We start from the raw sequence: 27932 nt of genomic DNA, 5'->3' as shown, positions 1-27932 counted from the left end.
TATTTACCCCTATATTAATATATAGGCTATATCGTTTTTTTTGTATATTAATATTCTAATACATAGACAATGTAGGTTTCTTAATTTACTGAAATATATTACATGAAAAAGAATTGTATTAAGAACAGTACAACTATTTTTAACTCCTTTAATGAGTCGCCGTAGACAGACGACTCACGTAACGTGTTGCTGCCCCCTAGCGACGGAATATAAGAATAACACTTGACTCGACCTGAACATCCTCCAGCGAAGTCACATGATCAAAACAAGCCAACATGGCGTCTGACAATGTTGTATATGCCGACCGAAGCGCCACTTAAAATCCTTTACCATCCGTTTAAAATTATACTCTCAACATTATATTTAAAGTGGTGTACAACTTCGCCCGCCGTTCATGGCAAGTTTTCTCTAGTGCGTTTTAGCGGCATAAAATGTTTTAAATGAAACTTGACAGCTCTGTTATGGAGGAGGTCGAGGGCAAGAAAAGACATGTAGGTTTTTGTTTACTTCTCTGGCCATGATATCCCTGCAGCATCCAATGCAATCTTACCTTAAAAAGCTGCATATCACCATATCACTGTTTTATATCGATTGAGCCACATCTAATGTTCATGTTTTCTCTTTCCTTTCTCTGTATTGCAGACGTTTTTACGAGTGCGGGCTAATAGGCAAACAAGACTGAATGGTATGTATATACATCCTATATTACACCCTCATTCATAATCTAAACTTTTAATGTATTTTTCTTTTCAATGTCATTAAACCACATCACAACGAAAAGTGTCTTTCATGTCCCAATAGTCTTTATGCTGTTGTTATTACACATTCAATTAATCACAGATCCTATTGATAAAACGTACATTTATTGAGAAAAAATACATTTCTAAACGGTTTTAAAAAGTGCTTTGAGAACGAAAATAATAAATACCTATTATGTTAAGTAAATACTTAGAAATACTACAGAATTAGACAAATACTAGTAATTGTTTTGAGCTTTCTTTTTAACAAAATTATTTTTGTTAAATTAAAATAGGGCTAGATTCATTTCTGTGTTATTATAAATTGTTGATGCACTGCAAGATTGAGCCTGTTCGCATGACTAGATTGAATAGTAGTGATTCAATAGTAACTATTTGTGTCCATAATTACAGTACCCATATGTTGCAGTAAATGGATACACCCAACTAGATAGTCTTTTATAATTCATCCTGACCCATTTGTTGTTTCTACTCAAAAGTGAAAACAAATAAGAAGCTAATGAGAAACCAGTGAGGAATATGACTTGGAATGCTCTTGTCTCTCAGCCACTACCCTCATAACACTCTAGGTTTCAGCCCCAGTATTTACCAGGGGGCCATGAACGACTTTGTTTAAACAAAGTCTTCAACCTTTTAGCATTAGTAGCCTCTCTCTCACGCTCTCACTCTCTTCTGCTCTCGTTCTCCCCCCTTCTCTCTCTCTCTCTCTCTCTCGCCTTGTCTTTTCCCGTGGCGGTGTGTTGCCCCTCTACCCCCCTCCTCCTGGGGGTTCCACTATGCCATCTAAAGTTAATGTTCCTGCACCGCCGCGCTATTAGCATTTAGCAAACCCCACAGAGGAATCAGGGTTTAACAGCCTAATCTGTTCTATGCTGTTAAATCTCTAATTTGAAATATAAATATATATATATATATATATATATATATATATATATATATATATATATATATATAGATAGATATATATGTGTGTATATTTGTATAGTGGAGGGAGGGATGGGGATGGAGGTAGAAGGAGACGGCTAGATTTGTGGGTAACGTGATGTATTGAATCGACGGACGGAGGGAGGAATAAGGAGTAATGAACAGGAAGGAAGTAGGAGAGTTTAAGAGTAGAGCGAGAGAGGTGGGGGAGATGCTAGGTGAGGGTGGAGAACCGTACGCGTGTCGACATACGCTTTCTTCAACATAACCCGAAACACGTATACGTTCTGTTATCAGAATCGGACTCACTTAATTCACTGCATATACATGTTTTTATGAAACTGTACGGGGTGCTGGTGCTAACCATGTGTCTCTCCCCTCTTTCTCTCCCTCCAGCCCGTATAGGAAAGATGAAGAGGAGGAAGCCAGAGGAAGGGGGACAGGTATGTCCGCTGTGCAGCGTGCCGTTGGCTGGGAGCGAGGAGGAGATGAGTAGACATGTGGAACAATGCCTTATCCAGGTAGCCCACGTTCAAGCACAAGCACCCCTCCTCTTTCTCTTTATTCCAACCTATCGCCGTCCTCTACCAGTCCAGACAGCCTCTCAGCACTTCACTCTCTCCGGACGGATTCCGACCAATCACCTCTTTTCTTGTAGAAGTCGACCAATGGCATGCGTAGAATAAACCACTTTACCCCTCTGTACCTCCTGTATAGATTTGAACTGGTGGCGACTGTGGTGTTTGTAGATGGGATAATCACTGTTTTTCAGTGGGGGGAATTTGCACTAATTGCGATTGATTAGCTGGTGGACAACTGTCTGTTATTCTAGTAGCCAATCAACACACATCACTGTTAGTGTGTTACTGTTTTAATGAATTTAATAATCTCCCTCTTTCCTATCATATTCTGATCTGTAGAGTCACTAACCAGCACTAGACCAACCGAACACTTACCAAACACAACACATTTATTTGTTGGCAGTTATAACAGTTGTGATTGGACAAAACATTGTGAGAGTGAACCCCATACATTATTGATATAATATAAGGCATTATATATTCAAGTATAAATATCAATTCATAGCATTATTTTTGTAGTCTTAAATTGATCTGTTAAAAACATGTTGCGTAACAGATCAACTGTGTCGTTATAGTGGTTGTGGCGTTCTATGACGTCACCTGTATTGACCTGCGGCGTGTTGTGTTGTGACATCAGCGCGAGGGCGCGTTCGGCGACGACGACTCTGCCGATGGCGAGAATGGGCGGGGCTTCGAGGAATACGAGTGGGCGGGGCAAAAGAGGATCCGAGCCACCGCACTGCTGGAGGGAGGCTTCAGAGGTACGTACGCACGCACACACACGCACACACACACACACACACACACACACACACACACACACACACACACACACACACACACACACACACACACACACACACACACACACACACACACACACAAAATTAGTTCTGTGTGGTTAGCCTGTGGATGCTAATAAAACAGGGGAATGTTATCAGGTTGAAGAGATTGCCTATAAAGATAAAGGCCACCGTCGTGGTGATGATGATGATGGCAATGACCCTTCAAGCTGTGTGCTCAGCTCCATCTCTCCCTCCACCCACCCCCGTTCTCCCTCCATCCACCCCCTCTCTCTCTCTTTGTCCTTCCATTTGGCTCCTTCAGTGTTGTTATCTGGCCTTGGTTCTGTCCTGTCGCAGGAGCGTTAGCGCTCCTGAAGCAGGGCTGATGGCAACTGGGGGAGCCGTAATGGTTCCTGCCGGCTCTGGTGACCACCGGAGATGCCCCCCCCCCACCCCCCACCCCTCCTCCTCCAGCCAGGCCAAGGAAAACACATTTAGTTGGGCGATTGACCTGCCGTGTGTTTGTGCGAGTGCGACAGTTTGCGTGTGTGCGTGCGTGTATGTGTGTTGGTCCGTGTGTGTAGGACCACATTGGCCCTGCAATGCAATTATAGAACTGGACCAAGGAGTAGGCCACAAGGGACCACAGAGACTGCCCTCTTGACACACACACACATTCCAGACACACTCCTACATGTACACCACACACACACACACAACAAATTACCCCCTACATCATGAATGTGGATCTCTCAGATCTTTCCTCTCTGATTCATAATTCATTCAAACATTTTCAGCTTCCAATATAAAGGTTGTACGGCCTGTGTCGTTTTGGTGCTCTCAGCTTTACGGCCTGTGTCGTTTTGGTGCTCTCAGCTTATTAAGAATTGTACAAATACTATAACAGATAAAGTAGAATTAAACCACAAAATAAACAAGAGACATATTCAACATCTTTCCTAGGTCACACTTTTAGTCTCCATTGAGTTACTTTGAAGTGTGTGTGTGTGTGTGTGTGTGTGTGTGTGTGTCAGCTTTCACGACGTGTGAGGATGAAATTGTAAGAGCCTCCCCTTTTTCACAGTTCCTACTCCACTTTTATCCCTCCGTCTCTCTCCTCCTCCATCCCTGTTCGATCTGTTTAAACACACACACACACACACACACAGTTAGATTCACCTACCCCCTGCCCAACCCCATTTAACACACACACACACACCTCTCTGTCACAGGAGCAGAGGAGGCAGATCAATGTTGAAATCCCAACTAAAGCTCAGACAAACAGCAGTAGCAGGTGGGGCGAACGAGGGAGTGACAGTCCTCTCTTTCTGTCCCTCATTGAGCCTGTGTTTAGTGTTGAGTGTTTAAGGGGGTGGACAGGACCCTTCTGCTGTTCTCTAATGGGCTGGTGTGTGATGTGACACGGACCACAGAGGTGCCCCCAAGGAGACAACACAGGAGAGACCCCCCCCCCTCACACACACACACACACACACGTGTAGGTCCACTCAGAAGGTGGATTTTCCTCCTTAAAAGATCCTGTGGTTCAAAAACACGCACACACACACACGCGCACACACACGGCTGAAGCCAGCTGGGTCTCCCTTGAGCTGAGGGATGCGGGGGGGGGGGGGGGGGGGTCTGCGTGTGTGTGTGTGAGGGCCGTGGGGGGGGGGTGGTCTTCGGGCAGGATAAAGCAGGGTCTATCTCTGTGAAGCGCCAGCAGCCTCTCTTTGAGAACCCGGAAGAAAGCCAGCTGCTAGACATAGGAGGCGGACCCCCCCCCCCACCATCCAAAGACAGGAGCAGACAGCCTGGGGAGGGGAGTGGAAATCGAACAAGCTCAGGTTGTGATTCAACTTCAACATGCTTCTGTGTGTGTGTGTGAGAGAGAGAGGAGGGGGAGAGGGTTGAGGGGGGAGAGTGAGTGAGACACTTCCCTGTATCTCTCCAGCTTACTGGGCTTCAAAGAGCCATTTTGGCAGAAGCTGAGACATCTTTCCCGTGTGTGTGTGCGCGGCTGTGCCTGTGCCTTCTTGCAATGCCGGAGGTAGAAGTTGCCTATCTATTAGTACAGAACATCACAGGTTCCCCCCATAACTTCTACACTTTCACTCTTTAAAGGAATAGTTCACCGATTCAGAACCGGTGTTCTATCATTATAAAATCGCTATAATATAAAAAAAAGTGTGTTTCTTCCCTCAGTCTAACCCAGGCCTCCAGTCACCCAGCTGTCCTGATTACATTTCTCCTGAGATGACGTCAAATGACGCATTTGACATCATCTCAGTAGAACTTTGCTTGCCTGCTAGAAGGGCCGAGGACTACAAACCACTAGTTCCGCAAATTTGTAAGCCCACCAATAAGGAATGAGAGGGGCAGGAGCTCGCGTACGAGATGTAAACGCAATGTCCGCCATGTTTCTTCACCGCTTAGCTAGGGAACTAGACCGACACAAACCTCCGACCATGGCAGAAGAAAATTTGCAATGGGAAACAGCCAAAGTGGATTTTGAAAATATATCGTTGGATTCGGACATTCAGGGCCATTTGTACGAGCCACACTACAGCCAGGAAGAATTGAGACAAATGGAGGAGGAGGCTGCAGCTGAACAAGCCTTGCCTGTTGCGGACGAGGAGCCGGAGCGCGCCGGAGTGAACTGCTCGGTTCGCCTATGGACACTAACACCCGTTCCATCCCCATGGAACATGGGTACTTGAGCAGTGCACTGTGAAAGACCTCCAGCGGCCCTGTATGCAATAAAATAAAGGGAAAAGAATATGAAAATGAAAACATGATCATTAGGGAGTGATTTTGTAAAGTATTCAAGCTATTATTGTGTACTTTGTAAACAGAAATATAGTAGTATATTAGGACAGTCTTACCTGTAGGCGAGTGCGTTTTGCTGAGGGAGGCGCATTAGAAGCGCAGGCCTGTTCGTCATCTGGGAACGGGCCCACAGCGAAGACGGACGGAACAGCAGTTTGTTTTAGAGCGTGCCTCATCATGCCGAAAAGATTTCTATCATAATCCTCCAGTTTGAAATAGAGACTGCATATCGTTTTACCTTTAATCATTTTAATACTGGCGTCTTCTCCATTTGTGGGGTTGTTTATCGCCCGCAGCCATCGTTTGCAACGCTCACTGTCTCTCACTGGCAAAACGTGAAAACTTACTTTCTGTCCCTTCCAAGACTTTTCGGTGCAACCGGGTACCAAACAACTATTGGGCATTTTTGCGTTTGAAAAAACGAGAGCAGAAGTCTAAACTAGTCAACATATCACGGGGATATGTTTACACAAAGTGTGCGTGCGGCTGCGACCACTCGTGCATGACATGTGGTCCTCCCCCCCTCCAAACCGAAACAGGCGGGCGGGGCAGCGAGCGCAATGCATCGTGGTAGTTGGAGGATGAGAGACAGAGAGAGACAGACCATAAAAACACTCTTTCTGCCTTTTCTCAGGCTAGGATGAACCGATTTCAATTTTTTTTGCACATTTATAATACATAGAATTATTTACTTTATATAATTATTAACCTTCATATGTCCACCGGTGAACTAGTTCTTTAACAAAGTTGGCAAGTATTGCTTTATTCATTGCTTTATTATTTTTTTCCTTTTCTTTTTTAAACCTGTCCGCTTTTTTAGTCGTCATAGAAACGTCATGGCAGAATGTCACGTCTTCTGCTTTCATTGGGAGGAAACTCGCCTGGGCTTCATGTCATCTTGGCGTGAATTATTTTCACTGCGAGATAAGGACCCCACACGCCATCTACAGACAGGCAGCCGGCCGGACGGATCTCAACGCTTCATCATGTCTGACCATCAGTGAGTGTAGCGATTGGAAGACAGACTCACAGACAGATCTCCGCTCAGGATAACAGCGCAGGGGGTGGGGGGGGGGGGCCTTAAGAGATGGAGAGGGGGACAAGGGAGAGGAAGAGGGATTAATGCTGAAGATGGCCTGAAGGAAAGAGCAGATGTTGAGAGGGGGCTGCTTTGAAAAAGGACTTCAAAGATGGCCGTCTCATCTCTTTGTGTCTCCCCATCTCTGACCTGTAAATGGCACAACGATAGCGCCACAACCTTTGCCATTCCTCGCCCCCCTCCTGCCTCTCTCTCTCTCTCTCTCCCTCTCCGAGCGGTCACGATAATTGCTATGGCAACGGGGTGTCACCTGAGGCCGCCCGATTGGGTCGATCTGGGCTCCCAAGGCTCTCTGACGTGTCCTTTGATCGCCCCCCCCCCCCCCCCCCCTCCCTCTCTCTCTCTCTTTAAATCACTTGGGGGTAACCACAGCGACACGTATGTAGATTGGAAGTGCCCCGTGTTAATGTCAGGAAGCGTGTTACCTGGCAGAGGGAACACGTGTAGTTGGCGTGTCGAGAGTCAACGATATGCATGAGGTGGCCTTAGAAATCAGCGTGTGTGTGTGTGTGCGCGTGCTCACTCTTGTATTGATTGCCCCTTGTCTTATTAAGGTGCAGGCAACACAGGCAGTGGAAAGGGGGTAGCTGATGTGTGTATCTGTAATTAAGGGGCACCCTAGGCGGACATTTTGTGTGTTCCATTGTCGTTATAACCTTGGGTGACACTGTACAGAGAAAAACTAGTTTTTCTTTTGCTTTTGGCCAATTGTTCTTTGGCTGCCGGGTGTTAAATGTAATGTTGTTTTTTTGTGCTCAATTTTCTATGTATAACTGTTCAATCGTAACTTACCAGTGAGAAACAAACAATAAATGGGGATATGGTGCCTTTTATTTAATAGTAAATAATTACTCTATGGCAAGACAAGGGGACAAAAAGAGTTTAAACAGTGGACAGTCCTTTTGATAAAAGCAGTAGAATTGAGTAAATAACAGTGGTGAGATGGAGGGAAGAATCTCGACAGAAGGAAGAGGGGAGAAAAGGAGAGGAGGAATCCAAGGGTTAAATAAGCTTAAAAGAGGGAATGGGTGGAGGAACGGGAAGAGGATGGTTGTTTGTGTGTGTCAGTGTCTGTGTGGGGCCTTCTGTCAGTGTGTGTGTGTGTGTGTGTGGCAGTATGCACTGTGAGTGAAAGGCAGTTAAAGTGACTCTGACCTTTCGCCAGCTAGATTAGATTGGCCTGCCAACACTGCTTAGAGGGACAGATAGTCGCACGGCATGTGCACTAGCGTGTGCACAAGCACACACACACACACACCGGAGAGAAAGACCAAGTGTGTGCGTGTGCACACGGACGACCACACGCCTCTAAGACCACGTAAGACATATCTACCCATCAGGTGATCCGAGTGGACCGTAGCAACTGTCACTTCTCCGATTTCCACTGTCCAATTCACGTCTCAAACCTTTCGTTTGTTGCTTGGTTTTCCAGGCCGTAGACTTGTGTCCGTTTACCAGTTTACACTCAATAATAAAAGCTGTTCATTAGGCATTAGGTACGACATTGATTTGATAATAATTTTTTAATTGACCCTTTGAACCTTCTGTGCACGATCCAAGATTTATTTCCTGTCCGTAGCAATAGTCCGAAAGTTAAATTCCACTTGCTGTTGTCACCAAGCGGCCACAGGATCCATATTTCGATCCATTGATTTGATTACCAACGATCTCCTCCTCTCTCCACCTCGGAGCCAGCGCTCCCTCTCGCTCCCCCTCCCTCTCACATTAGCGTGCGGGTTGTCTCGAACCGCCCATTTGCCGCTTGGCTGATGAAACGCTCTGCAATTCACAGCCCGTCACTCTCGGGTCTTCCAGCTCCTCCCAACCATAGTGCATTGTGGGTAGCACACCCCCTAATCTGAGCATATAGTTGCATTAGCACTCGAGACTAAAGCTCAACATTGTATAATTGAATTCCATCTGTACTAGGAGTACAGTTATTATATTACAAATATATATATTATTATATACAAAACGATCATGTCTGTGTTACTATATATAGAAAATAAGTTATCGTAGCAAAAGCAACTCTAATAATTCACCCATAGGCTGGAATATGCTCCCTCTACTTAAAATATGTATAATATAGCAGGTGTATGTTAACGCCACAGTGATTATTATAAGTAGAGGAACCACAATACACCAATATTCTGGATTCTGCGCTCTACTTATGACATTTTTGTAATAAAGAAGGTCTGTTAACGACATGGAGATATTAAAAAGCAGAAGGGAGCATGATCCACCAATATGCTGGAATATGCTCCCTCTGCTATATATTCTATCTCTTTGGCTCGTCACACACATACGGCCTTAATACTGCCCTCTGGGCGATACTTGCCGTTTACCGCGGGCCGCTGTGGGGCTCGGGTTTATGTTACGAGCCGCGGCCCTCGCTGCCACCGCCACCGGGACCAAATAAAAGGTAAAGGGCCCTTTTTTATTGGATCGCTAAAAACCAGGGGCCTGTTGGAAATGGGGCCCCGACATTAGTGGCGTATTACAACCGCACCGCTATCCTTTTTTATAGTAACGCCTGTCAGACTCTCTCTCTCTCTCTGTCCATGTCTCTCTCTCTGTCTCTGTGTCTCTCTCTCTCTCTCTCTCTCTCTCTCTCTCTCTGTACATCTCTCTCTCTGTGCATCTCTCTCTCTCTGCATCTCTCGCTATCTCTGCATCTCTCTCTCTCCATTTGCACTATTACGGATTCTTCCGGAGAGGGGGATGAATTGCATGGTCAGAACAGGTAGAAGGAGAGGAGGAGGGATCTGGAACACAGGTGCGTGGTTGATGTTCTAGCATGAAGTGCAGCATGTACCATGGCATGTAGCGCAGCGCTGTGCTTGTTTCATTTTTAGTGTGTGGGGGGGGGGGGGTCGCTCACTGTAGACGTGAACGTTGGAGGAATGTTGGGGACAGGTGTGAATTTCATGGCTGTCAGGTTTTTCAAGGCTATGACTACAGCAAAACGCACACACGAACATGCACCTCTTTGTGTGATTGAATAGACAAGTAGAAAAAAAAATCTGTTACCTACACATGGTTGGACAGACAGGGAGTAAGTGATGGAGACACACACACACACACTCTAAGACGTGGAGTAAGTGACAGAAGGACAGACAGTTGCACAAACACGGACGAGAGATAGACGATGCCTTCAAACACACACACACACACACACACACACACACACACACAGGTTGGTGTTGCTAAGTGGAGCTGAAAGGGGCAGTCAGGCAGCGGTAAGAGTTTGTCTGGGCGTTCATCTCAGGGTTTATGGAAGTGCCACACACACACACACACACACACACACACACACACACACACACACACACACACACACACACACACACACACACACACACACACTCAGGCGCACACATGCACAGAGCGAAGATGGATGGCTCACCTGTCCATCTTCATCAGGTCGCCTCTACCCTCCCTACTCACCCCCCCCTCCCCCTCCTCACTCCATCCCTCCACACACACCTTTCTTCTCTTGTCTTCCTTTACTGCAGTTTGAACTTTTTTATACTATTATTCCATCGGTGATCGAACAATGAAAGAGCTACAATCAATTAATATCAACAATATAAACAATCGGTTAATGTGCGGGGTAAAACGTCTCAAATGGCGCTTGGTTGAACTGAATTTGTTACATTCTACACACAGGAAAAAACATGTGGAAAATCACAACAATTCAATGTTGGGTTACGTCATAAAAAAATGTACGATGACTTATTGTCCTAAATGACTGCAATATATAAAAATGTTTGTTCTAACCAATTGCTTTCTCCTCTCTCTCTCTCTCTCTCGCTCTCGCTCTCTCTCTCTCCTGCTCTCTCGCTGCCTCTCTCGCCCTCAGGAACGGGCTTCGTGGTGTGCGGCACCAAGGAGAGTGCGGCGGACAGCGACGGCGACCTGGACGTGGACGGAGACGACACGCTGGAGTACGGCAAGGCCCAGTACACCGAGGCCGACGTCATCCCCTGCTCCGGGGCCGGCGAGGACCAGGGCGAGGCCCGCGAGAGGGAGGCGCTCCGGGGCGCCGTGCTCAAGTACGTCCATGGTCTAGCCTAGCCTAGCCTAGCCTAGCGTAGCGTGCTCAAGTACGTCCATGGTGTAGCCTAGCCTAGCCTAGCCTAGCGTAGCGTGCTCAAGTACGTCCATGGTGTAGCCTAGTGTAGCGTAGTGTGCTCAAGTACGTCCATGGTGTAGCCTAGCCTAGCGTAGTGTAGCGTAGTGTGCTCAAGTACGTCCATGGTGTAGCCTAGCGTAGCATAGCGTGCTCAAGTACGTCCATGCTGTAGCCTAGCGTAGCATAGCATGCTCAAGTACATCCATGGTGTAGCCTTGCGTAGCATGCTAAAGTCCGTCTATATTTAAAGATTTGAATTTGATGACGTCATGATATGCATTTCTTGTACATTCTTGTGATTACATTTTTTACTTTATCCTCGTGTGTCCTTAATGTGTTAACATGTACAGACAGCCGAAAGCTTCGCCCTGACATAACTGACATAGAATCAGATCAACCGAGGGGTTCTGGGAGGTGCAGTCTTTAATCCCTAACCTTTGTGTCCTCTCTGAATGGAGCAGCGGTGGGATGCCTACCGCCAGAATAACGCCAGAGTTCTCCAAATGGGCCAGCGATGGTGAGTCATAGCACACACATGGAGACCCGAGCAAACGTAATAAATGTAAGAGTGGTGCGGGTTCAAAGTTTTGTGGAATTTTTTTCCAAATGTCTTCCTGCACTATTTTCACTATTTTTGCCTATTTTCCGGCAGTTGAGAAACACAAAAAATTGTGCGAGATGTGAATGTCCCTCAAACCCCCATTCTCCTCGTGTCTCCAGAGATGCCGTCGACGAGCAACGGTGAGAGCAGCAAGCCGGACCCCAACGCACCCTCCTCTTCCTCCTGCTCCTCTTCCTCGTCCTCCTCCGTGCCGCGAACCTGTAAAAACAGCGAGATCGAAAAGTAGGTTGAAAGCGCACGCACGCACGCACACGCACGCACGCACACACGCACACACAGTGGGAGAGAAAATCACTCTCGCCACTCTATAACCACATCAGACCACACACACGGATACAGATACACACTCACACACGTGCACGGACAAACAGCCAAACCCTATGACTTTCTGATGAGTTTTCTTACTAGTGGGAGAGTTGCCTTCTGGAGAGGTCATAAATGATGCATTTAGTCAGGTGTGTGTGTGTGTGTGTGTGTGTGTGTGTGACAAGACAGGGTGGGTCTCTCTTGGTATTGATCTTCTCTGCAGTTGTCGTCTGTCTGAGCTGAGAGCTGGCTTGGAATCCTTAATTGGGACGCACGCACACACACACACACACACCCGGTGAATGCACACACGCACATACACACTGAATGAAACATCACACAGAGGCAATGTTCAAATAAGAATCCTCAGAAAGCCAGACAGGCCCTACAAGTGCTGGCAGCCTAGCACACAGTGAGGAAGGCTAGTATAGAAAAATATTTAAGTAATTTAAGTTGACCGGAGACAGCAGTTGATTGTCGAATGAATAGAAAAGTGTACTCTAGTTTCACAGAGTATTTTCGATCAACACGGCATTATTTAGTACAAATATTAGTAAGTGTATAAGTAATGAATGTTACCCAACATCAATAATTAAATACTAAGTTGAGCTGCCTTACTTACTTACTGCCTTAGAGCCACCCATTCAAATCCTTCTCCCAGAACGTTGTATTTCCCATCAACAACGAAAGCCTCAGTGCTCTCTCCTACACGTACCCCCCCGCCCCCCGGCTCCACCACCATGGAGACGTCCATCACATCCCCTCAGGCCTAACGCCCGGAGCCCGTCCGTCCGTCCCCCTCTCCCTGATCGCTGGAGAAAGAGTGGTGCTACAAATCTGGAGCTAAACGCCGCCGCCTGCTGAGGCATGGCCAGAGAGGCAGGGCCGCTCAGAGCGACGGGCGTCAGGGGCCCCCCCCAGGTCGACTGCTGATATGAGGGCCCATTATTCAAGCCAGGGGCCCGGATTAAACCATGTTTAGGGGCCCCGCTGGCCTATTTGTCACACTCATATATGCGCGCACACACACTTGGAAGTCACACAAACCGACGCACACACACACACACTTGGCTGGACGGATCGTTCGACACGAATACGTACACGCACACAAAACTCAAAAATGTCTCACACACGCACACACCCCTAGACAGATCGTCACACAGACACGCACGCTTGATGCACACACTCAAAAGTCTCACACACAATCAGAAACTCTCTCACACACTTACTAGCCGAGACCGATTATCACACACACACACACACACACACACACAGGCTCATGTAGACAAATCATCTCCCACACACGCACACTTTCTCTCCGTACACAAATACACATGGAGCTGCATATGCAGACACTTTCGCCATTCCATTAGAGGGAAGTGTGTGTGTGTGTGTGTGTGTGTGTGTGTGTGTGTGTGTGTGTGTGTGTGTGTGTGTGTGTGTGTGTGTGTGTGTGTGTGTGTGTGTGTGTGTGTGTGTGTGTGTGTGTGTGTGTAAAGGCCAGCACTCCCTAATTCCCCTCATTTCCATGTGCTCATTCATATTCTGCCCAGAGAAAACAATCTCTCACACACATGCACACCTTGTCCCCTGCATGGGTAATGGGGGTCAGAGCACCGGTGGAGACGGGCGAGAGAGATAGGAGGAGAGCCGCAGAACGACGGGGCGAGAGAGAGGGAGAGAATTTGGGTGTGCGGGGTGACAAAAAAAAGGAATTTGGTTGATTGCTTGCTTCTGCATGTCTGGCGTATTCCCCCTGTCCTTTTGCCCCTGTTCAATTACTCCACACACACGCACGCACGCACGCACACACACACACAAACACATACACGCTCACACACGCAAACAAACACACACACACACACACACAGACACACTCCTGCATACACACACACACACTCTTGCATGCAGACACAGACCTGCTACTCTTGTCTAACAAAGTGGGGTCAGGGGTTTTCTCCCGTGCCGTAAGATATTTTTGGTGGGGGCCTCGGATCAACCTGGCCTCGTTGCAGGACCCCGGAGAGGACATAGCAGAAAGTGTACCTCTGCATCTTATTCAGTCCCTCAAGTCAGTTGCTCGGGCTAAGCTCTACCGCTGAGGATAATGGCATCGGAGCGTTGCTTTAACAAATCATGCTCAACGCTTCTGTCATTGTTACCTTCTTACCTTCTTTTTTTCTTTCTTGCTTGCTTTCTTTCTTTCTGTCTTTGTCCTCCCCACCATTTTGCGAAGCCTGCTCCAGTAAATGCTTCATTTAAATGAATCCATTTGTGTGAACTGTTGGGGTGTGTGTGTGTGTGTGTGTGTGTGTGTGTGTGTGTGTGTGTGTGTGTGTGTGTGTGTGTGTGTGTGTGTGTGTGTGTGTGTGTGTGTGTGTGTGTGTGTGTGTGTGTGCCCCACATATTAAATATCACCAGCGAGGCAAACGGGCGAATCACCAGAGCTGCTTGAAGTTTATTGATCTGCGACACAACCAGTGGGGGGCTGGGGCACACAGCCCAGTATGTGTGTTTGCTGAGCAAGGAGATGCATTTGATCAGTCGCTCTCTGTGGTGTGATCAATTGTGTGTGTGTGTGGGTGGGGGGGGGGCGGGGGGGAGATCAAGACAAGACAGGTCAGTGTGGCTAAGTACAGAGACAGTGGTCCAACAACTTGGATTGATTCGCTACAACACACACACACACACACACACACACACACACACACACACTCACTCTATGGCAGTCTGCAGGATGAATCACTGACGGATGCTTAACGTCACAATTCAAACAAAAGTCTTCGACTGCCATGGAAAAAAAACACACACACACATGTTCAAAACGAAGACGTCATTTTTTGGAGAGGGTTTATCCCGTCTCGCCTGTGTCTAGCCGTCCTGAGGGTCGTGGGGTTTCAGTCCACATCACTTCGCCGGTTGCTCAGTCTAACTCAATCAGACTGATCTGGCCGAAAAGAAAAATGACGTTTTAGTTTCTCATTTGGTCAGATTGTAAAGCTCTGCCGTTAGCCTAACGTTTTTCCTGGCGGTTTGTCCTCGGGTCAAAGTTCAGCAGTGGAGTGACATTGCAGGGCGTGCTGTGGCCTATATTTCTATATTATATGTCATGTGATAGTAAGGGGAAAAGCCGGAAAATATGAACGCTTGAATCGCACTACACCGTTTTTCGGAAAAATACATTTTGATTGAGCTAAATCTTTATCTGTTATCTTCCCCGATGTTAACGCTGATGTAGATGCCCGGCGACAGTGCCGGGGGGGGGGGGGGGAGTGGAGATGGGTGAGGAATGGGGTGGCGGGGGGGGGGGGGGGGGGGGAGATGGGTGAGGAACGGGTGAGGAACAGGGATATTGAATATGGGGGTCGGTCTCCTCCTCTCTGCCCAGCTTTAATCTAAGTGTCGGTGTAAAGAGGGGCGGCTGGACGCTGAATGATTGCATTGGAACAAACAGCGGGCGGGGACCGGGGGATGGGGGCCCGTAAACAATTCGCCTCCCGCCGTAAATGCCATGCGCGTTTTCCTGGGGGGGGGGGGGTTGGGGGGGGGGACTCGGCTGGCCGCTGGAGCCCCCAAATGAAAACGAGATTTGTCTCCTTTTGTTACGTTGACGCTGTGTGTGTGTGTGTGTGTGTGTTCCTGCGAGGAGCTGTCTTTTGAGCATGCTTTAGTGAAATCTTTCTCTGTCCCGCTCTCTTGCACTTTGTCTCTCTCTCTCTGTCGTTCTCTCTCGCTCTCACTCTCTCGCTCTCTGATCCCAGATGGGTAATGATCTGGTCCCCTCCCACACACACACACACATTGTCTCACATCACACACTCATTCCCCTGAAGATAAATGAGCTCACGGGCACTCTCACACAAGCATGCACACACACGGATGCTCTTTCCCCTCTAAGATAAATGGGCCCTCCAATGCGATTGCTGCCAAAAGCGGTGCTCCAGCCGGAACAATGTGGAGCGCTTTCCATGTGGCTTCTGCAAATAATTGAATCTGTCCTCAATTTGGACGTGATGAAGCTGGATCTCTGCTGCCGCTAGCTCCCTCTATCGCTCCCAATCCCTTGCTCTTTCTCCCTCTCTCGCTCTTTCCCTCTCCATCCCTCTCCCTCTCTCTGTCTCTCCCTCCCTCTCCCTCCCTCTGTCTCTCTCTCACTCACTCTCACACAACATACTTTTTCTGGTGGCCAGGAAACAATGTATAAAAAAAAAAAAAGGTTTTAATCTATGCCTATTTTATTAGAATATGTGGTGTATGTGTGTGTGTGTGTGCTCACACATGCGTGTGCACGTGCACACATACATGTTTATATCTGTGTGTGTGTGTGTGTGTGTGTGAGGCCCATGAAGGTGGACAGTAGATTAAGACACAGGGCTGATTGAGACGAATGGTGGGGGTCTTCACCCGCATACACACACACACACACACACACACACACACACACACACACACACACACACACACACACACACACACACACACACACACACACACACACACACACTGGAGAAATGAGAAATGGCCCCTGTGTGCGCTGGGGACGGAGCGCTAAACGGAGGGGAGGAAGAGTCATCTATCTGTCTGTCTCTGCCTCTCCCTCGCTCTATGCATCTCTAGCTCGCTCGCCCGCCTGCTTGCTCGCCCGCACCCTCACCCTGCGTTTCATTTGTCCTGCCTCTTTTCAATTACCTTTTTTCTTTCCTTGATTCATTTCTGCTCCTTTTTTGTTTTTTTTCTCTCCCTCTTTCTTTCCTTCTTTGTCTTTTTTTCCGTTCATTTCTTTCATTTTCCGTGTTGTTTCCCTGTTTTTTAATCTTTCTACTTTAAACACATCGGATCTAGCAAATAGTGACGGTGGATACACCGAATGAGAATGTGTTAAAACCACCAGGGGACTTAGCACTAGTTTCACGACGTCCCGGCTGTGATGTATCGGTCACACCGGTAGCAACCTTCAACCCCTTTTGAGCTTCCCCATATCGGTATCCGGGCCGCACATGACGTACACGTGAAGCGGCCGACGCAAGAAAGCGCAGGGCACTCTAAAACATGGCCAGTGGGAACGATCGATTGGAAGAAGTTCCAGTTCGCCACTTTGACTTATGCCCTGAGCAAAGCCTTACCTCCCAGACTTCGCCGCACTGTAGATATTATGCGTCGGGACCACACACTAGTAATATATATGGATTCATGGCCTCGCAAATCAAACCCACATTATTAGTTTACTTCACACTTAAAAGCCGGTGCTTGGGGAAAAGAGACATTTTTCGGACCAAATCGGGAATTATAGCTGTGGGAGCTCCGTTCAAGAAAACATATCGCGCCCCCCCCTCCCCCACCCCCTGCTGGGAGTAAACCTCGCCGGCCCAGTTGTGGAAACTACACCTCGCAGTTGTTGTCGAGTTGTTTTATGAGTTGTGGAGCAGGGAGAGTTGTAAAACCTGGGTATTTATTAGAAGTTTTGGGCACGCAAACTACTTTTTTTTTTTTTTATCGTCAAAAGAGACACGCCAGCATATATCGTGGTGTTCTGGAATCATTGGACGTAACTTCATTTATTTTACTGGCTGTTGCCAGGCTCTAGCTTTAGTCCTGTTCCCAAGGTGACAATAAATTAAAGCAGTTTTCGCGATTGCAACAAAAAATACTTACAAATACTTCAAACTGTCTGACTGTACATATGATCAAGCACTCTAAATAAACGCATGCAATAAACTTCTGTTTATGGTCTTGGGGAATTAGCATACATCCGCATGGCTAAATTAATATTCATCAGAGGCACAGGGGAGAACAAGATGGAGGTTGGAATGGACTCTGAAAGGTGGATATTGACAGACGTTTATGACCTCACGGTTCCTCTTTCCCCTTCCTGTAAAATTACTTTGGACAAGGTATTAAAGACCCACCATATAGAGCAGGATGTTTCAGTAGAGTTTAGTGTAAGAAATATTTACTGTTTGGCAGTTAAAAAAAGTATAGAGACAGTCTTGTTTCAGGGGCAAGCTGAGCCTGGCTCTGTTAAAAAGTCCATTGACGGCTACTTTATAAGCTAGGAAGCTAATCAAGGCTAAATGGCTTTTTACAAGCTTGCTGCTAATAAGGGAAAGGAAAGGGAGTTTATTGCGTGCAGGGTGGGAGGGGCCATCGCAGAATGCCCTGGAATGGAGACATCGGGGTGCATCATGGGTATCCATGGTGGCATACCCAAAATCGGCACCGCACATCTCCATCTATGTGGGAATGAAAGTAAAATGAATAAACATGGCTAAGTACCGTATGCACCATATTCACAATCAATGCTGGGATGAAAAACTGATTGGTGACTAAAACCCAATCAGAATCGTCTCACTGTCCCATGTTAAATTCCCCTGTATGTATTCCCCAGAAATACATGAAATACAGGAATCCATACTACATGCCTTTACACACACACACACACACATAAGACCACCACTTATATGGCTGTCCTCTAGCACCCCCCCCCCCCCCCCTCTTGTGTCCTTACTCGTCCAAATCAATACCATCGATCAGCTACCTGTGAAATGACCACATCACCATAAACACACACACACACACACACACACACACCCTGTGTTCCAGCTTAGAGGGGATTGGAAAGTCTATTATAAACACCAGGACTCCGCTTTGAGCTTCACCATTCACCTCAAAATCGTCATCATCATCATCTTCCTCATCAGCGGTGGTAGCGTCGGTGCGGCGGCCCTATTGATTTGAGCGATGGCGGCTCCATATGCTGTTGGAGACTGTGCTAAACAGGCGTTAGTGTCATGTTAATCTTTGCTGTTTGGTGGTGAGGAGGAAATGGTGGGAGTCATGAGGCTGGAGGGAGGGATGCAACTGGAAATACAGATGTTGGTAGCTGAGGTTTTGGCCTTTGGTCTGGCAGAATTAACACAACAGTGAGAACGCATTGCAGACAGTTTGGCTTTATAAAGTCATGTTGGCCAATAATGATTCATATTAACAAACTTGCTTTTACTATGAACCACAATGGGAAACCGTCGCCATGGGAAATAATAGATAGGTTTGTAATGCTGACCAAAGTGATATTGTGTTACAGAATCAAAGCCATTGTACGTGTTTACTCTTGGCTTACTGACAGTGATTAAAGTCATAAGAATATCTTGGGCTTGAAAACAAAATACCACAAGTGCGGAATTTCACAGGAACAACCAGAGCCCAACTGATACATTTCTCCCTCCCTCCCGCCCTCCCCCCCCCAGGGTAACGGAGGACTCCACAGCCACCACGCTGGAGGCGCTGAAGGCGCGCATCAGAGAGCTGGAGAAGCAGATCCTCAGGGGAGACCGCTACAAGTGTCTCATCTGCATGGTAAGGACCGCCCACAAAATGAACCGACCAATCACCATCATCATGACGTTGCTCATTATCACAATGCCAACGGAAATTCTTGGGAATTTTACGGGTTGAAGTTAAGAGAGCTCCTATAGATGTTTGAATAGTAACGATATTTGTAGGAATACTTGGACCAATTCATGAACTCTTGTGTAAGTGACCTCAGTCATACTGGGTTTTGGTCAAGTGGAAATATTAAGATGCTGGACATATTTAGTCCACTGCCAATACTAAAGCTAACCTCTTGGGTGTAAAACATTGGATGTCTCTACCTAGACCCGTCATACACACTACCATCATATTCCCACCCATTTTTATCTTCTCTTACCTTCCATCCTTGTTTGAGACGGATCCATACGCATGTTGACTCTGCAGTGTGTTGCGTTGTGTCACCGCCACAAGGCCCCCCCCGCCATCAACACACCACCCTGACCTCCCACCCACCCCAGTATCCTCCTGGTGGAGGACACTGGGTCACGTGGTTTGACCTGGTCAGCGCGGTGCTGCAGATTGTGTTGTTTTGTTCTGTTGCCATCTTTGCGCTTTGTGTGCGACAGCGTGGGTGTGTGACCGTGGCTTGTGGCATGGCCTCCTGCTCCTCCTCCTCCTCCTCCTCCTCCTCCCTCTCGCTCCAGCGTTCTGTTCTTGTGTCGTCCTCCCATTCGGCGAAACCCATCACCACACAGTCTTGTGGGTGGTGGGTGTTGTGGTGACCACACGGCCGATAAGCTTGGTTTTTATCCGTTGTCATGGGGACAGGTGGGGCATTACTTTTACCCCAGCGCCACACGTCGGTGTTGACGGCAGATTTCGGGTGATAGAAGACAAAAAAAGACATATATTTTTGCCATTTCGGGGAATTAGCCGATGTCATGCCGACAAGCGAAAGCAATACCAGCTCATGGCTGGTATTGACGACCGATCACATGACTCTGCATGTCCGTTATCGACGGCGTCTCGGCGTCCGCTCGATATTTTCCACGCGGGTCTAGGGAACCGCCTGAGCTCCTTTCACTTCCGTTTAGCCGAGCGCCGCGTCCCGTCTTTATTTAAAACACAGAAATGACCACACTGTCAGGCAGCCGCCATAGAAGACGGCGCAACTCTGGTGTGTGTGTGTGTGTGTGTTTCTGTCTGTGTGTGTGGATAATTACCGCCGCCTGCGCTTCCCAAAGGTCGCCAGGAGCCCGAGGTTACCCGGAGGGCGGGGAGCGCCGATCGATCACTCAGTGTCTCCCCCCCCCCCCCCCCCTCCTCCTCCTCCCCCCTTCTTCCTCCCCCTCCTTACCCCCCCCCCCCCCCCCCCCTCCACCAGACACACCGGGCCGCTGTGCTCATCCGTCACTGTCGCTTCTCTTGTGTACGCACACACACACACACACGCACCCACACTAGCGCATAAGCATAAACTCTCAGGCAAACACTTGCACACACACACTGCTTACAAATATGCAGCATGACTGCGTAAAAGTAAACATGATTTTTGCAGACATTCTCGTTCTTAAAAATACATACCGTCACACATTCATACACACACACACACACACACACACACACACACACGTACACACTTACTCCCTCACAAGTGTAGCTTACTACACATCATTCCTTCACACACGCTCCACACACGCATACAAAGACACACACTTCTTAGACTGGCCTCCTCTCTAGGCCTCCTCTTTAGGCTAACAGACTTACAAAACGCACACAGAGAGATGGTGAATGTCGATGTGGTCAGTTTGAAGTGTCCATCCTTGTGTTGTGTAAATCTGTTGTCTTGTGGAGATCCCTGGCTTGGCTGAGTTGTGATTGACATCTGTCTCCATCTGGTGTCCTTGTTTTGGAAAGCGTGTCATTTGGTGGAGATCTACCCCCACCTACTGGTCACCAGGGGGAACAACAGACATTCAAACCAGAGAACCGGAAACATTTGGGTCACAAGATCACACAAGATCACACAGGTGATCAGAATAATTACGATTTGAGGAGTAGAACTTGATTCTCACCGTTAAACGGTAGTCTATCGTACTCAATGGAAATGTAATAAACCGGCAAATACAGTCGCTGACTTCCCAGCAAGGAAGCATCAGAACGACTGAAGGCACATTCAACGTGTGTTCCCCCCGTACTGTGACGAGATTGGCCATGATTGGTGACAGCGATGTGTCTGTATCAATGCAGCAAATCTGAATAAATGTGTCCAACTGACATTCATTGTGTATTCATATATGCATTTTGTCATATATGTCCAATGTTGGACACACACACACACTAGGGCTTTGACTTTTGCCCAAAAATCATATTCGAAGTTTGTTTGTTTATTAATATTAATATTTGAATATGTATTATTATAAAACGGGTGGTTTAAATCAAGCGATCTGATTGGTTCCTAACTGTTATATAATAGTATAATGGGAATATTCATAACTGCTATGACGTCCAATCAGTTTGGAGAGTTTCCGTATCACACCGCGCCTAACTTTAACTGTTTATTTATTTATAAAAGCAATAGCATAGTTCACTGAAGCCTAAAAATATGTTGACTGATGGAGAGGGTGGAAATGATGTAAAGCATTAGGCACACGGTGAGTGAACTCGATAGTAGGCTAAATTGCCGGCGAAGGGTTTGAATTATCTGTTCATCTTTAAGGGTGTCTCTCTATCTCATAAAAAAAGTTGGCGCACCTCACACATAGCCTTACCATGCGCAAAAGCGCCGGTATTCGTAACCTATTCTTTAAGTTCTACCTTAACATTTTGCGTGTTTCCCGAAACGTTCTTTGCTACGAATCTCTTTCGTACGTTGTTCGTTGGTAAGGTTGGTCTGAAGCGCTCCTAGAACCTTCTTAGCTCTACTGTAGTGATGTTTCAGCTCCTGCAATCTCCGCCACTGTACAGTACCCTTTAGAAATCCCTGTTGCGCATGTTCATTCCAAGTTTGCATCCGTAGCCAATTGAGGCCAAATGAAACGGCATGTTTGAATTAAGGATATTGTCTCAGCTGTTCTTTATTTTGGTGCCGTGGGTACAGCGGGCAAGGTCAGCTCGACTTGCTTCCAATAATTTCAAAAAAACTCAACTTCAAAAAATGATTTTATTTATTTTATTAATTCAAAAACAAACAAGACTGACTCTTCTAAATTAAGGAACTGGGAAACGAATAAACCATTATAAGCAACGAGTGAACTTAATAAGCGATCAAAATACTTTTTGCAACCACCGCCTCTTTCCATTGACATTTAGTTTTCACCTTAAATATGTGACAGCTCCGTGAAATGAGTCGGTCTACGTCCCGTTTACAAAAAAATTTGGAAAAAAAATTTGGAATTATATTCGAATAATGAAGTTCGGAGTCAAAGCCCTAACACACACACACACACACACCTTTATGTAATTGCCATATTCGTGAGCATGTCTTTGTGTGTACGTTCGCACATGCTTCGTAAAACTGCGCGTTTGTGACTAGCGGGGCACATTTGGCTGCCCACCTCACCCTCTCACCCCCCCCCCTCCTCCCCCCTCCCTTCCGCAGAGGAAGCCTGCTATCCAATCAGGCGCTGAGAACAAGAGCCTAGGGGTGTGGCCAGGGCCCCGGCCGCCGGCCAATCAGGCCGGGGGGAGGCAGCAGCCTAAGTCCCTCCCCCTGGGCCTGTACTGTCTGTATAGGGGCGTTGTGATTGGAGGCTACAGCAGCGGCATTAAGAGGCACCTCCCACAACCTCTACGGAGGGTAAGGCTCACCCTCGCCATCGCCCTCCCACCCTCATCGTCACTGTGTACCGACCATTCAGAGAAGCTCTGCTTTCTATGAATGGGCAAAACTAGGCAGAACGTTCCTCTCTATCTCTCTCTTCGTACCTCTGTCTCTCTCTCTCTCTCTCTTGCCTGCTTCCCTATCTCGATCTGCTCGGCCTGACCATGCCCACGCCCCCACCCCACCCCCTTGTGTCCATGGCGACCGTCCGTTCCTTGTCCGTGCGTGTGCTTGCTGTTGCGTGCGTGTATAACATATCTATAATTATTAATAAATGAATCAATATTACATATATATATTTACACTTATATATATATACCTGCAGGTTTGTCGGTCCCTCGCTGCCTTGCTCATTGGTTCAGTGCCTGCTGGCTGTGTCATGTGGTGGTTGGTGCTGCTGCCTGTGCTGGTGGGGGGCAGGGGGGTGATAGAGATGGGGGGGGGGGGGGGCGGGGGGGGGGGCACATGTGTTGTGGTAGTACATCTGTCGTTGTGTTGATGTCGCTAGGTGTGTCCAGGCTCGGGTCAGGTGGACGTTGAATATTAATCAGATTAATCTCTCTCTCTCTCTCTATCTCTCTCTCTCTCTCTCTCTCTCTCTCTCTCTCTCTCTCTCTCTCTCTCTCTCTCTCTCTCTCTCTCTCTCTCTGTGTACAGGACTCCTACACGATGCCTCTCACCTCTATCCAGTGCTGGCATGTCCACTGTGAAGAATGTTGGCTAAGGACACTGGTAAGACCACACACGCACGCACGCGCCACAAACACGCATACATACAAACAGATCTAGGACCAAACAGAGACACACACAAGGCCCACGGTGAATGTAGTGTTCCCACAGGCCTGGTTAAATGTACAAGCTAAATTAGTAAACTCCTCTGTATGTGTTGCCTGAGGTTTACGCACGCACACGCACATGCACACACCTCTAATAACCTGCCCCCCCCTCTAGTGTTTTGCTGGTTATCAGTGTGATGTATTGAGTGCAGCGTAAGGAGCCAGGGTTGAACAGTAGAGAGGAGGTTGGGAGGAGTAGAACTCCTTCTCCTCCTCTCTTCATCTCCTTCTTTTGTTGTTCCTCAGGCCTCCATTTTCAGAGCACAAACACACACAATTCACAAAGATTCAAAAAGTGTGGTTTGCTGGAGGGAACAAGAGAACAATTGGAAGAGAACGAAAGAAGTGAAGTGAGCAATTAGAAGACGAAAGTTTACGAGAGGGCAGAGTTGAGGGGGGAGAGAGCCAAGAGACCACCCAGCCCCTCCGACTTGCTGCCAACCGACTTTATTACTATGGGATGGCACTGGATCAGAGCACTGTAATGGGGGGAGGGGTGTCCGTCCCACATTAAACATGGCGATGAGTGATAAGTAGTAAAAAGCTAGCAGTGGGTTTGAGCTGCTTTAGGACTGAGTTAAGACACACACATCCGTACCCAAAGCGTGACGACAACAAGATCTGTGTGCCAGGGTTAGTGGTGAATGAGACCTTTGAGTGTTTACACTCTGGGGTTACTCTGAGGAGATGAGCTCCTGCTGTACACTGGTGACCGGGTTGTTTACCTGCCTTACACCGCAGGATGTTTGATACATCGCTCACCTGACCGACTCTCTCTGTCTGTCTCTCAGGGAAACAAGAAGCTGTGCCCACAATGCAACACCATCACTTCTCCTGGTGACCTGAGACGTGTCTACTTGTGAAAGAGACGTCCGGTCCTCCGCTACCCCACTGCGTTCCTCCTCCTCCTCCTCCTCCTCCTCCTCCTCATCTAAGTCATCTGCCATCTTTGATTTGCTCCCCATCCTGCATCCGTCGGGACCCTGGCGGTGATGACATCATCAACCCTTGATTCCCTCGTTGCAATGTCATAGTGATGTCATTGAGGCCCCTGTCTGCCGGGGGGGAGCGGACTGTGCACTTCTGAGCATGCTCAGAGGAGACGAGGTGATTGGACATCTCAGAGACTCCATTTGCTCTTTAACCCCTCCCCGTCCCCCTCCCCCTTAGGAGACCCGCCCACTTAAAGACTGGCCAATCACAGTAGTACTAAAAATTAAATAAGAAAATGAAAATATGCTAAAAAAAAGTGACACAGTGATCCAATCCGGATAACTGACAGTATTGCTCCAGTCTCCGAATGTGACCTTCGACCTCCACATGCAGCGCACATTAAACTGCTTCTCTGAAAGACAGTTTGACCCCCAAGTGGTTTCGGAGCACCATTTGCTTGTAGACGCCCAAAATACAGGATACGTTACGCCTTTCATCTACCCAATCGGAGGAGCCGCAACCGAACAATTCAATTCACAGCAGCGTTTTGTTGGGTTTACTTTTCCCCATTTTGTTGGTGTGCGGTTGACACTTTAGTGGTGCTGGACAACAAACTTCTGGACCTTTCTCTCCCTCGTGACTGGACGGCCGATAAGACAGACATTTTGCTTCTCTTTTTGTTTGAGCTCGGGCGGAGAGAAGATGGCCGACTTCCTGTACAACGGACCAATGAAAAAAGGGAGGAAAACAATGACTTAAAGTCCTTAAAAAAACAAATCTGACCTTTTGAAAAACCAAACGGGGAAAAGCCTTCACAAGTGATTTAAAGTGCTCCTTCGTTCACTCCCCTCCTCCTAACTTCCTTCTATCTATTTACTTTCTTTTCTTTCTTCTTTTGTGGTGTTCTAGTGAAGTCAACCAAATTTTCCAATGATGCAGTTCAAGCACATGTATTATAGACGTCTATGTATGTTTACAATGTTGGGTGTAAACATAGAATTCACACGCGTACACACAAACACACACATGCACGCACGAAAATACAAAAACACATGCAAACAGTCACAAAGCCTCGATGAAGAAACAGACACAAACACAGAAAAAAAAAAAAAACGAAAGTATATATATCGAATTCCTGTTTTTTTGTTTGAGTTTTGGGGGATGGGAATGACGTTTTTGCTGGGGAAAAAATGGCTGAAATAAAAAAAAATAAGCCTTCTGTATTTTTTAAAAAACAAGATGTTGTCTCCAGGTTAAAAGTTGTATTTCACTGTACAGGAATCGAGAGAAAAAAAAGACTTAATAATAAACTACTCAAGACTAGGCGTTCAAGATTTAGATGGTGTACATTTTTTTTCAATGAACTACATTGTACCCTTAAAACTGTAGATTTAAGCATAAAGTAAAAATAAATCTTTCTGTTTGGTTTTTCTTAGTTTGATTTGATTCACAGAATATTAGGGTTTCTGTTTCCCTAGATTTAAACAAGTGCTGACTAATGGGGTTGGGTGCTCTTAAATAGTTAATATTCAGCTAAGCAGCAATGCTTAAATTCACCTCATTCACGAATACCGCTAACCTCCATTCACGCTTTCTCAGTTTGAATTACAGGCTTGGATCATAATCTAGATAACTTTTCTTTTTCTTATTTACTTGCTTTTGTCCCTTTACCTGTTTCCAGAGCGATCGTTTTGTTCTCATATTGTTCCCATAATGGCCACACTGCAAATTAAAAAAAGAAATACAATTTTTAAAAAAAAGTAAAGTTTCGAAACTGGCAACCCATGAGTGGCAGGTTATTTTCTAAGGCTTAAAAGGGGGATGGCTGAGGCCAGACTGGCAACCTTCAGATACACACCGTTAAGACCGTTTTTCGCGCCCCTCTACAGCAGCAGCAGCAAGCAGGGTGGTGGTGTGCTTTGTGTTTGTAAAACTATGTATTCTGTGATGTCTGTATTGTTGTAAGAAATGATGAAAAAAATAAATCTTCTCAAATACCGCAAGTCGTCGTGGTTGTGATGAACTGTTACAATGTAGCGTAGTAATATTGGTGACTGAATCAAGTTAAAATAATGTAGTTATCAACCATAGGATAATGACGAACCTCAAATCCCAAGTTTGTATACATCCATGAAGGCATACATTACAACTAGTAGCCTACTGCTTTATGGTCAAGTTTGACAGGGAAATTACGCTGCATGACAATTTACACAGGTCCATTAAAAGCTGGTAAAAACTACCTACAAAGAATGTAAAATGTAGAATGTGTAGATCTTGATTTTGTAACATTGTGCCAGGCAGTTAAATTTACATGTTTGGCTTGTTGAATCAGATAGATCAGTGGTTCTCAAACGGTGGTGAGCGTTCTCTAGTGGTACGCGGAGTATGAACGATTATTATTTTTTTAAGGTTGAAGCAGAGCTGGGTTCACCGTAACTCTCACGGGTTCACCGCTTTTGCCTGCTTACACACACGCCACACATCCAACAACAATAACAATCCTGATCGCTCCCCCCCCCCCCCCCCCCCCCCCCCCCATTATTTACAATGCTCCGAATGAGCACATGTGTGATGGCCGTGCAGTGTTTCCCACACATAGGCCAATGTGTGGCGCTGCGCCACAAATTGATTCCGCTTTTCTTATTTATTTTTACTTGAACGCGTTTTTTAAATGTAACTCCGCCAGCCCGTAATCGCGCCCCCGTAATGCTGCCAGTCCGACATGTTCCCATTCCGACAGTCCTGTGCGCGTATGCAAATTAGCCATGTGCGCCAAACAGAAGAAGGGCCCTATCTTGCGCCCGGCGCAATTTACTTTCTACACCGACGCATGTGTCGTTGCTAGTTTGCACCCGGCGCAAAGCTGATTTTCCCCCGCAGCAACCAGGCACCACTACACTTGCATGTTAAATATTATGATGTCAAAGATTATGCATACGTGTGAAACTGCATAGAAATAGCGTGTGGATTGTGGAAACATTTTGTGGAAACAA

At 46.9% G+C, this 27932-nt stretch overlaps 1 protein-coding gene across 2 annotated transcripts; it reads left to right on the top strand.

The window, feature by feature from the left end:
- Positions 1 to 289: 289 nt before the first annotated feature.
- rnf220a (ring finger protein 220a) lies at positions 290 to 26931 on the top strand. 2 transcript variants are annotated; one of them, XM_084480494.1, is made up of 10 exons: positions 290 to 491; positions 643 to 685; positions 2079 to 2125; positions 2901 to 3024; positions 10839 to 11031; positions 11573 to 11628; positions 11832 to 11955; positions 19284 to 19392; positions 23828 to 23902; positions 24798 to 26931. In XM_084480494.1, exons 1-10 carry the CDS (start codon positions 441 to 443, stop codon positions 24867 to 24869), a joined length of 894 nt encoding a protein of 297 aa, XP_084336620.1. In that variant the 5' UTR covers positions 290 to 440; the 3' UTR covers positions 24870 to 26931. The 2 variants fall into 2 exon arrangements, with proteins under 2 accessions (XP_084336620.1, XP_084336619.1); XM_084480493.1 differs by having other exon boundaries at positions 2079 to 2203.
- The last annotated feature ends 1001 nt before the right edge of the window (positions 26932 to 27932 follow it).

The sequence above is a fragment of the Micromesistius poutassou genome (assembly GCF_964030765.1).
Source record: "Micromesistius poutassou genome assembly, chromosome: 16".
Classification (NCBI taxonomy): Eukaryota; Metazoa; Chordata; class Actinopteri; order Gadiformes; family Gadidae; genus Micromesistius; species Micromesistius poutassou.
The sequence above is the reverse complement of the archived record's forward strand: the minus strand, read 5'-3'. Positions and strand labels throughout refer to the sequence as shown.

What these genes read in the sequence shown, in the direction of transcription:
- rnf220a (XM_084480493.1), top strand. Translation starts at nt 441, where the DNA reads ATGAAACTTGACAGCTCTGTTATGGAGGAGGTCGAGGGCAAGAAAAGA. An exon ending in CTCCAAATGGGCCAGCGATG is followed by an intron (nt 11,629 to 11,831) that starts GTGAGTCATAGC and finishes TCGTGTCTCCAG; the next exon opens with AGATGCCGTCGACGAGCAAC. An exon ending in ACAAGTGTCTCATCTGCATG is followed by an intron (nt 19,393 to 23,827) that starts GTAAGGACCGCC and finishes CTCTGTGTACAG; the next exon opens with GACTCCTACACGATGCCTCT.